An 11617-nucleotide genomic window follows, 5' to 3' on the forward strand; every position below is an offset into this window, starting at 1 on the left:
CCTCTTAGTCCAGGTAGTGCAAATAGTGACCACAGTATGTTGATGTGTGTGTTTGAGATGCTTATTCAACACTGTTTCCATTGTGTGTTTCTCCTTATAAGGGATTTGGCTGAAAACCACCTGGACACGATCACTTCTGTCACCCTGAGGGACTGCAGTGAGCTCACAGCCCTGTGAGTACGGCTTAGATTGTGATCTGTGCTAATCTTGTGCAGCATTTCACCTCGTACAATATGTGTGTGAATGAGTGTGCAGTTGCAGTGTTTGTGTGAGTGTGTGTGTGTGTGTGTGTGTGTGCTTGTGAGTGCGTTTGTGTGTCTTTAGTTGATTAAATATTATTTCAAACGTGATTATAACTCATTCATTATGTGTTCAGATATGGTGCCGCCATGATGTTTCTATGGTTTTTAACAAATGTGTATATAGACAATTCATGGTGTGTTTTGGTGACTTCATGTTCATATTATTGTGAGTGACCAGTAGCATCCTTCAGTCAGTCCTCTCTCCTGGTAAACTCAGGAAAGAGAGGTTTCGAGCTCATTTGGTCATCAAAAAAGCAGAATCCTCACCGAATCCATTCTCACCTTGTGCCGTGTTTTTGTGCAGACAGACAGAGGGATGTAATACGGAACTCTTTGTGTCACTCTGCAGTGTTAAGGTGTAATGACTATTATGGTTCAATACTGTCTGCTGCAAGGTGACAGACTGAGTAGAACAAAGATGCTGCTGCTGTTGTTGTGTGGTGTGTATGTGTGGTGTATATGTGTGTGTGTGTGTATGTGTCTGTTCTGTATCTGACTTGTAGCGGATAATGATCAATGTGTCGTAGCTTTAAAACATTGAATAAGTATTGAACAAGATGTCTGCCATGAATCAAAGGTCATTAAAATAACATACAGTGTTTCCCATACATTGACTTATTTGTGGCGGCCGACTACAATATCAACATTGACCACCACACAATGATTTTTCCAGGTAAATTGTGCTTAAATCTGGTTAGCATCATAGCACGCTGCGCTAATTTGTTTAAAACGGTTGCATTCAAGTTAATTCTTGAAACCTGCCACCACAAATAGAATTAAATTCTGTGGGAAACACTGACATAATATGATTAGGTCAATACAATGTCTCAAATGGTTTGTTCATCAGAATCCATTTCATGCTCTTCAGTAATAAGAGGACGATTGAAAACAACAAATATCTTGTTATCTTCACCTCACCAGAACGTTCCGTGACAATATGATCAAGACGGTTCCCGAAAATTCCTTTCAGTCACTCTCAGAGTTAGTAGAACTGTGAGTATGAAATAACTGACAAAAAGGCTTGACAAACTTCTGATGGCCTTCAAATGTTTTATTATAAGGGGCTCCAGATATCCATCACTTGTAAAATGACCTTGCTGTGTGCTGTATTCAAGTGCAAATGAGTTCTTCAAACACAAAGATTTTGATGTGAATGAATGATTAAGTTGAAACAGAATAATTTAACATGATTTAACATTCAGAAATTCATTCTGCTTACCTGTTCTTTTACTATCAGGGACTTGTCTTGTAATAGGATTTTGGAGCTGTCCAACATCACTTTTAAGAGTTTGAATTCTCTTCTCAAGCTGTGAGTTTGGTTTTCAACAGTTCACTTAGCAATGAGCAATGATATATATCATTACGCACTGTTTCCTTAACCCTTGTGTTATCCTCAAATCTTACCGACACTCTTTATCCTTGGGGTCAATTTGACCTCACCTAAATAAACCCTCAGAAAATGATTATAATTCATATTGTTACCCAGTTTTTTTGTGACAGATACTACAAAAGTGTAGTAACCACCATCAAAAGCCCTACAAAACAATCCCACCCCCCCCACACCCCTTTATGAACCTTGGAACCCTGGCTGGCAATATTGCCCATCCAGTGTCAGCAGCCCAAAGGCTTGCTGTTGCTTCCCCTTTTGACTTATACAGTCCTGCCAAAATGACGTATATGAAATATGTACTTGTGTATGTAATAATGATGATAACAATATGTTCTCATACTATTCAAATAATAATATCCATAATGTGTCAAATATTCATCCTATGTTTCATACAGCTGGGGTCAAACTGACCCCAAAGAACATCAATGTACAAAATATTTGTACAGGACATTGATAACAAATTATTGTACAAATGTCATGCTAACTCTGTTGTACCCTTCAATTGAGGAAAAGTCATGAAACATGAAGCAAAAAAAAGTGAACCATATATTTTATGATGTTAAACGTTGCTTGGGGTCAAATTGACCCCAAGGATAACATGAGGGTTAAGAAGTTGTTTCATGTTAACTCTTGTGTGAACTCTCATTCCTTTGCCTCAGAAATATCTCCTACAATCCACTGCTTCACATCCACGAAGGTCACTTTGATCATCTGATACAGCTTGAATCCCTGTGAGTTACACATTTAGACTGTTGATTGATTACAAACTATAGATAACATAATTCAAATGTGTTTGATGATTTAAGTGATTTAAGTCTAGACCTACATACAGCATTATCAGTTATAATGTACAGAAACAATGCATTATATGCAAGTGTATAATAGTATAGTATAATATATATTTATTGTTTCTGATGAACTGATAGGGTTCTGTTTCCCATTACAGTATATTGTTGTTCTTCATTGTGGCATCTCTCCATGTGTTTAGAGGCCTGGAGGGCATTGAGATTCCAGATATCCACACTAAGATGTTCCTTCCCATGAAAAATCTTTCCCACATGTATGTGTTTGTCATCTATCCAAGACATTTACATATACCAACTTCTTCATATTTTGGAAATCTTGGCAAACTGGAATCCAATTTATAAACAGTATCGTTTTGTCTAATTTCCCTTCAAGCAATATGTAAAAATCTTCATGTGCTTGTTTTTTTAAGTTTCTGGGTTTATATGCTGGCTTTTTACCTTTCCAACTTTATTGTTTTTCTTTTTAAGTATAGTAAGTATAAAGTATGAGTATATATACTTTTTTGATCCCGTGAGGGAAATCTGGTCTCTGCATTTAACCCAATCGGTGAATTAGTGAAACACATAGGTGCCTTGCTCAAGGGCACTTCAGCCGCGGCCCACTGGTCGGGCTCGAACCGGCAACCCTCCGGTTACAAGTCCAGGGTGCTAACCAGTGGGCCACGGCTGCCCTCCTTTTTACCTCATATCAAGCTCCAAGTGTCCTTAACTTTCTATACTTTATGTCTTACAAATTCACACATAGTCCTCTTTTCTTTTTTCTGTTGGGTTTGCTCTTTGTTTCTCAGATACTTCAAAGATTTCCAGTATTGCTCCTATGCCCCTCATGTGAGGACGTGCAAGCCCAACACAGATGGGATCTCCTCCTTTGAGAACCTGCTGGCCAACCTCGTCCTGCGGGTGTTTGTGTGGGTGATCGCCTTCATCACCTGCTTCGGCAACCTCTTCGTCATCGGCATGCGCTCCTTCATACGGGCAGAGAACAACCTGCACGCTTCCTGCATCAAAGTGCTATGTTGTGAGTTCAGACTGCATTCTTGCATGTGTGGGTGTTTACACAGACACACACGCTCACACGCACAAACACACACACACACACACACACACATGCACACACACACGCACACACATGCACACACACACACACACACACACACACACACACACACACACACACACACACACACACACACACACACACACACACACACACACACACAGTCTAGTCAGTACTTCTAAAACATCCAACAAAAAATCTCCCTGCTGTATTTCTGAAAATGTGCTCAGTGGTTAGGTGAATTTGCTGCACAAGAGCAAGTCCATTTGAGATGAAATGGAAAGGAAATGACACTAAATTACCATGCTGTTGAAATGCTGCCAAACTGTGTCCAGTGCAATGTGATTAACGTTGCATATATATCTGACTGTGTCTGTAACTGTGTGGGGCTACTATGAAAGTGATTGAGAAAGTATATTCACGTGTATATGGGTGTTTATGGAGTACAAACATATGTAATGCAAAAGAATTCTCTTTCAACTTCAGTAGAGTGACTAAATTGAATTAACCATTCATTAATTCATTAATTCATTAATTCATTCATTCACTCACTCACTCTTTCATTTCATTTGTGATCTACCCTTCCATGACCCAGTTCTGAGGATTTACACACCGTTTCTCTCTTGTCTACTGGGTAAACCAGTGTGCTGCCAATACAGACCAGAGCTTAACCACTCCTTGACAACGCATTTGTCATAGCTGCGGCCCTGCGGCACAAAGCCTCTCCCCTGGTGCCAGCTGCCCCTTGCCAGTGCCCTCCTGAGCGTCAGTATTATGTCCTGTGTCCTATGCCTAGAATCTTGTGATCCAGACTTGTCATCCCCTTTAAAACAGGCTCCTGGTGGGTAGAGCCTTGAGTTAAATAACCCCTCTCCGGTTATTCTGTCTGATGGGTTTTGAGAGGAGGGCGTGCGTGATGCAAGCTGTTTTCTCTGCCCTGAGTGTAACACAGTGAGCAGTGCCGTAATTATTACTTGAAATTCACAGCAAGACATCTCATCAGTGAGTTGAATCTGTTGTTCCGTTACACTTATTACGTGGAGTTTCGGTACAGATCAGGCTATATTAGAGTTAATTGAAAGATAATGCTATTACGCAAAAGGGGGCCAGACATTGGCTAATAACCCACATATTGTCAAAAACAGGTTTCATTAAAATCAGAACACAGAGAACACTTACACCAGCTTTATGTCGAAGCAGGAACCTCACCTGATTAGATATATTCGGTGAAATGGTGTGTGATCCCATTTGTTCAGGCTGAGCTTCTCATTTTGGATGATTTACTGTGAAAATACAGTGATGATTCACACTCAAACCCACTCGTGTATGTTTGTTTACCTTAGCGTGTGAGTGGCGACATGAAAGGGGGACAGTTCTTTTCTGGTTCTGCATGTTAACTCAGAATCAGTTAAAAGAATCCCCAAGTTTTTTTTACTTTTATATAACAGCTTCAAAGTCATTTTGATGGTAAACTAACTTGTAATAGCTGTACCATACCCATCTACGGAGAACCAGCCTTTCAACTTTGCTCACCCCTGACCTGGAGAATCACAAATTGCTTTTCAACCTTTATGCAATAGCCTATTATTTGCATGAAATTGTGTAATTTTCCCCTACCAGTTGACATGGCTCTTCAGAGATGATCTTTTCCAGTTTCTGTCCTTTGGCTTGTAAATAAATACACATGTACTGTGTGCGTTGGGAAGGACACAAAACCTTGAGCAAAAACAAACCTTTAAAATACAACACTGTCTTCTGATAGACACACATACTCAACTCCTAGAGTAGGATGTGCCCCTGATCCCTTCTTGTTTGTGTGTTCATTTTGATTCCCCCAGGTGCTGACTGCCTGATGGGGGTGTACCTCTTCTTCGTCGGCGTCTACGACGTCAAGTTCCGCGGTGCGTACAACCGCAACGCGCTGCTGTGGATGGAGAGCGTGGAGTGCCGCACCATCGGCTTCCTGGCCATGTTGTCCACCGAAGTGTCCGTTTTGCTGCTCACCTACCTGACGCTGGAGAAGTTCCTGGTCATCGTCTTCCCTTTCAGCCACATGCGGCCGGGCAAGCGGCAGACGGGCCTGGTGATAGTCTCCATCTGGCTGCTGGGCTTCACCATCGCAGTGGTGCCGCTGCTCAACGAGGACCTGTTTGGGAACTACTACGGTCGCAACGGTGTGTGTTTTCCACTACACTCGGACAGGCTGGAGAAGCCAACAGCCAGAGGGTACTCCACGGGGATATTCTTGGGTGAGTGAGTGTTTTGAATGGGAGTAAGAGAGGGCTTGATTTCAGCTGTCACAAACTGAAATCATTTTTATGCTCTCCTATAGTGTTTATGAGAGGATTTCTTTTCAAGGAGTAGGCTACCAAAGTTTGCGTCATAGTTTCAACATTCTAATTCCAACTTTGTTGGTATGTGTGTGTGTGAGAGAGGCCTTTCATTCGTGTTTGTGTTTGTCTCGTCTTTTGTTATGGGGTTCATAAGTTCAGGGTTCACAAGTTCTGGAAAAAACATTTTGGTTTATCGTTTTCCAGTCATAAAAACTCATGGAAAATAGGAGTAAATGTAAAATGTCCTGGAAAATAATTTGTGTTGTCCTGGAAAATGATGTCCTTTAACTGGCACTAAGCTACTAGGTTATCCATCAAAGCTCCCCAAATAATGTTGCTATCTGAATGGGATCATATTTATTTACTAATGGTAGTCTATGAAATAGAGAATAGTGTGTGTGTGTGTGTGTGTCTGTGTGTGTGTGTGTGTGTGTGTGTATTTAATTTAATTTAATTTATTGTGCTTATAGAGCGCCAAAACATTACACACGTATCATGGCGCTTTACAGAATGTAGGCAATCAGAGAAAAAGGAAAGAAAGGAAGAAAAGAAAAGAAAGAGAGAGGCCCATGGGTAACAGGGGGGAAAAACTCCCTAGAATTGGAGATACATATAGGAAGAAACCTCGAGCAGATCCACGACTCAAGGGCCTGACCCATCTGCCTAGGGTCAATACAGGACAGTAAGGTCTGTATACATGACAAATGCATATGATAGTCAAGTGTAGAGAATAAGACATGGTGTTAAAAGCACTTGAGCTGAAAGTTACAAGAGGTGGGGTGATTACGTATCTGGTTTGATAATTCATTAATCCTGATTTAGTGACAGAAAGTTCAAATAGTCCAGCGTTGGATTTGTCCAGGGGAAGGGAGTTGTCAAGGGGCATGTGGTGGGTCGGCAGACGGGCCAGGAATCCGGGCAGAATTGGCATAGGCAGGTGATGGGTCGCTAGGCTGTACGGGCCAGGAATCCAGATAGGGGGACAGTAATAGGGCAGTCGAGGATGGGACTTCAGGTGAGATGGGTGAGAGGAGGGCCAACACATGGATGGTTGATGACTGGTGATGATATACCTTACAAGCGAGGTACAGTAAGGGGTAAGAAAGAGAGATGTAGAGTGGGTTAGTATTACTGAAAATCAAAATGGTTAATGTCAAAAATAATCAGTGGTACTATATATTGTTACAGTTTATACAACAATTGGGTTCTATGGAACTATTTATTTGTTTCTGATTGGCCGAGAGACGTTTCATGAGTTGGAATATCCCTGGACATTTCAACTCAGACTCAGCACAGCTAGTAATAAATCACTCCGCGACACAATGTGAAGATTTGACACCCAGCTCTCCACTATTTCAAGCAATGGGTTACTCCTTAGCAAACCATAACGAAACAGTGCTTCACCACATCTGTGGATTAAGCCACACAGTCAACTCAATGTAAGTAAGATAAACGAGGATGCTAATTGTTCTCAGCATTGCCAGCATTGTGTATAATATGATTGTCACTTGGAGGAGACTTGTAGATAACGTTAGCATAATTAGCTAACCGCTGCTAACGTGCTAGCATCGTCAACTCAGGCTGTGCACAGTAGTGTAACATTTATTCACTATACATTAATAAAGTTGAGTGGTTCTGCAATGTAGATTATGTTTCCGTTTTTTTGCAGTACAATGTCCCTTACATGACATGGCACAGTGTCCTTGTAACATGCATGCAGCAAACCTAGATATGAATGTGATTTCCACATTTCTTTCAAGAAGACATGTAAACCACAAAGACCCGTAACGAGGGGTCTGGAATGTTGGTTACCTAGCAACCAAGACGCTGTCTATTGAAAAGGGAACTATTTTTTGATGCGTAAGAACGATGTCGAAATTAACATTTTTAAACAATAATGGGGTGTTTTCAGATTATTTAATTTGTGGTAGAATTGTTGTATAAAAGCAATATAGCACTCGTGATCGTGGGATTGGTCATGGATATTCCCACGGCTGTTGTTGCCTGCGCCACTCGGCCCCCGGCCTCGTGGCTACGGCCGAACAACACCCTTGGGAATATCCATGACCAACCCCACTCTCACTCGTGCTATATTGCTTAAATATCATAGTGAGAATAGGCAAGAGAGGGAGAGTTGAGAGAGAGAGAGAAAGGGAGAGAGGAGAGGGGGGGTTGTACGGCGTGACACATGAAAAGTCCATGACAGCATGCTATAGCAGCATAACTAAGGCATGGTGAGGGGTAGTCGGCACCAGCGCAGGTATGGTCAGTGACCACCATCGCACGCGCGACTGGGGTGCCAGTCACACGAGGACTCAGCAGGGTGGTCCATTCCAAAAATCCCTGAGGTGGGTGAAGTTCCACACCGCACCATACCTAACTATGGGTGGCAGTAAAGAGGTATGTTTTAAGTCTAGACTTAAAAATAGGGAGGGTGTCTGCTAGTCAAATTGAGGAAGGAAGATTATTCCAGAGGAGGGGTGCGCGATAGCTGAAAGCTCTGCCTCCTACTGTAGTTTTTGAGATTCTTGGAATTACAAGAAGGCCAGTATTCTGTGATCGTAGCGGTCTGGGTGGGTTATATGGGACTAGGAGATCTTTAATATATTCTAGTGCCTGGCCATTAATGGCTTTGTATGTTAGAAGTAATATTTTGAAGTCAATGCGACTTTTAACAGGCAGCCAGTGTAGAGATGCCAGGATAGGGGAAATGAGTGAGTGTGCGAGCAGCTGCATTTTGTATAAGCTGTAAGCTCTTTAGACAGGTGTTATTGCAGCCAGTGTATAGAGCATTGCAATAATCAATCCTTGAGGTGACAAAAGCATGGATTAATTTATCAGCATCTGGTAAGTATAAAGACTTCCTTATCTTTAAAATGTTCCTTAAATGATAAAATGAAGTTTTGGTAATCTGTTTTATGTGATTACTTAGTGATAGGTCTTGGTCAATTGTAACTCCTAGATTTTTAACACTTGTGGATGAGGATAGTCAAAGATCAGTAAATGTAGCCTGTGATGAGAATAGGATATCCCTCATCTTTTTAGGACCTAAAACCATGACTTCTGTTTTATCGGAGTTCAAAAGCAGGAAATGATTTGTCATCCATGTCTTTATGTCTCTTATACATGTGTCAAGTTTGGCTAACGGAGTTAATTCGTCAGGTTTTATGGAAAGGTATAGTTGTGTATCGTCTGCATAAGAATGAAATCTTATTAATCTTATTTATGTGGGAGAAGGGGTGTTTTGGTGTTCATACGTCTTCTACTGTCTCCACAGGGCTGAACCTGCTGGCCTTCCTCATCATTGTGATGTCTTACTCCAGCATGTTCTACTCCATCTATCAGACGGGCATCAACACCACAGACCTGCGCAGCCGTCTCCATAGAGATGTGGCCGTGGCCAACCGCTTCTTCTTTATAGTGTTCTCTGACGCCCTCTGCTGGATCCCCATCTTCCTGGTCAAGGTGCTCTCCCTGCTGGAGGTGGAGATCCCAGGCAAGCCACATTAACATTGGTTTTGTAGCTTAATGGGCTGAGCATGGTGCCCATTATCCCAAGACTGTGCTATTCATTCTAAAGGTGGATGAATGCTGGCTTAATGCATACCTTTCAATTTGTAATAGAAGTTGGTTTGGATAGGTCAGACTGAGTGCATGAATGAATTGATGGATGGATATTAGACTGAATAGATGTAAAATTAGAAGTAGAGCAATCACCAGCAGAGCAAGATTACAAAAGACGCACACATTTATTTTCCCAAACTAAGGAATTTCAGGGTATGATACTCTGGATTTTTTCATCTGTGAATGAGTAGGCATGCCACAAAAACCAAGAACTTTCAAAAGCATATTGTGGAAGTCTATTACAGGACAATTCCATGGAAAATTACGTTTTTTTAACATCCATAACGCCAATAAAATGTGATGGTATGGTATGATGTGAAAGATTACATGAAATTTGAGCATTTGCTATTTTTGGCTGAAGAATGCACATTAGAAAAAATGCACAAAAAAAGTAATGTTATCATTCACATCATACAAATGCCAAGGCATTTCACTGGCATTATGGATGTGACAAAAAATCAATTTTCCGTGGAATTGCCCCACAGTATTATGATAATGAAAGAGTATATTTCTCCTCAGGCACCATAAACTCCTGGATGGTGATCTTCGTGCTTCCCATCAACAGCGCCCTCAACCCCATCCTGTACACGCTGACCACTAGCTTCTTCCGTGAGCAGGTGGAGCTGCTGCTGTGCCGCTGGCAGCGCCAGTCCGTCCTCAAGAAGGACCGCAAGAGCCTGACCAGCTCCACCATCTACATGGAGACCTCACGCCCGACCTACTACCCGCCCAAGGGCTACCTACCCCGACAGTCCCTTGCGGACATGGATGCCCGATACAACTGACTTACGTAAAGAGGAAGAGAAGGGAGGAGTATTACCAGTTGTCCCTGTCATTGCTGTATTCATTTGACATGGCTTAACTGTGATGGGTGTTTTTTATGCCAAAGGAAGTGACCTTACAGCCAATCAGCTGGAGTATTCATATCTCATGTCTTCCCTGGCTCTGGAGTTCACCTGCCAGTCGATCTCTGACTTTTAAAGTATGACCCCCGGCTGCCATTGTGGGAGTTACACTTCATAATGCTGAATTACAGTAAAAAAAAAAGTTCATCATGCACTGTACTTTATGATTGTGGTAGCAAGGGCTTTGGTGAATGCCATTGCTCCGTATTAAAAAAAGAGGCTCAAACATAATCTGAATGGAACACACAGTGTTACCTTTTCAGGTTTTTCTTGAAGGCCCTGATTGAACTAAAGGTTTAACCTTAAAACCATGCCAAATGCCTTGCCTAATGTTGCTATTATATGTTAGTATAAAATGACATACTAAGTACATAACATAATGTTAATACGAATTGACAAGGGTTGTAATATTGCTTATTTAGTGATACAGCACTATTCCTTCCTAGAAGATAAGCTTAGGCATTTTTTCCAGGTGATCATGCATGGTTTTGTGCACACTTAAGTAAATCAGGGCCTTTCATGAATGTTATGTTCGTCCTATGGATGTTCCTGTTACAAATTTTATTTGTGAGTTTACATTTGTATCACTGCTATTTATTACAGACATTATGTTCGTGTTTTAAAGTAAATATACCTGCAAAAAAGAAAAAAAAAAACAGAAACAAGATCCAGTGATTTTATGTTTTTAAGGTGAATTGACAACGTGTCTGTAAAGTCATGAAGGTCCTCCGCTGATCTCTTATGTGTCTGCAATGTACAGAAATGTTGTCATCAGTCATGATGGGGAATGCCAAAGGCATACATGTAGCATGCATGCAGAAGACAGATCCATCCACTAATTGTACTCATCTGCATGCTAGTGTTTGTAAACAAATCTGTTACAAATAAAAACAATGTGGAAAGGCTTGAGCCCTTGACCCTACACCTGCATGAGTGTGAATATCAGAGTGAATATATGAATAAGTTCATGTGGTTGTGTTTGGGCATATGTGGGCATATGTTTGCGTAAAAGAAGAGAAGATGTAAGATCATGTCTGGTGGAGTAATTCTACTATGGATCTCCAAATTCAATATTGAAATTACTTAATTCCTTACTCTTTTGATATAGTGCCACCTAGTGATCACATGACAAATTAGGATTGTGAGCTTGAAATGGATGCCAAATTGAAAAAAATGAAAGAGTAAAGGTACAGTACACCC

At 41.2% G+C, this 11617-nt stretch overlaps 1 protein-coding gene across 1 annotated transcript in view; it reads left to right on the forward strand.

The window, feature by feature from the left end:
- rxfp2a (relaxin family peptide receptor 2a) overlaps positions 1-11339 on the forward strand; it is a 37343-nt gene extending 26004 nt beyond the window's left edge. The window contains exons 10-18 of the mRNA XM_042093207.1: positions 102-173; positions 1224-1295; positions 1540-1611; positions 2352-2423; positions 2681-2752; positions 3287-3516; positions 5394-5804; positions 9166-9384; positions 10032-11339. Of these exons, the coding sequence (XP_041949141.1) occupies positions 102-173; positions 1224-1295; positions 1540-1611; positions 2352-2423; positions 2681-2752; positions 3287-3516; positions 5394-5804; positions 9166-9384; positions 10032-10297 (1486 nt within the window). The 3' untranslated portion in view covers positions 10298-11339. The remainder of the gene's footprint in view (positions 1-101; positions 174-1223; positions 1296-1539; positions 1612-2351; positions 2424-2680; positions 2753-3286; positions 3517-5393; positions 5805-9165; positions 9385-10031) is intronic.
- Positions 11340-11617: the final 278 nt, after the last annotated feature.

Source organism: Alosa sapidissima, chromosome 5 (assembly GCF_018492685.1).
Source record: "Alosa sapidissima isolate fAloSap1 chromosome 5, fAloSap1.pri, whole genome shotgun sequence".
NCBI classification, from domain to species: Eukaryota; Metazoa; Chordata; class Actinopteri; order Clupeiformes; family Clupeidae; genus Alosa; species Alosa sapidissima.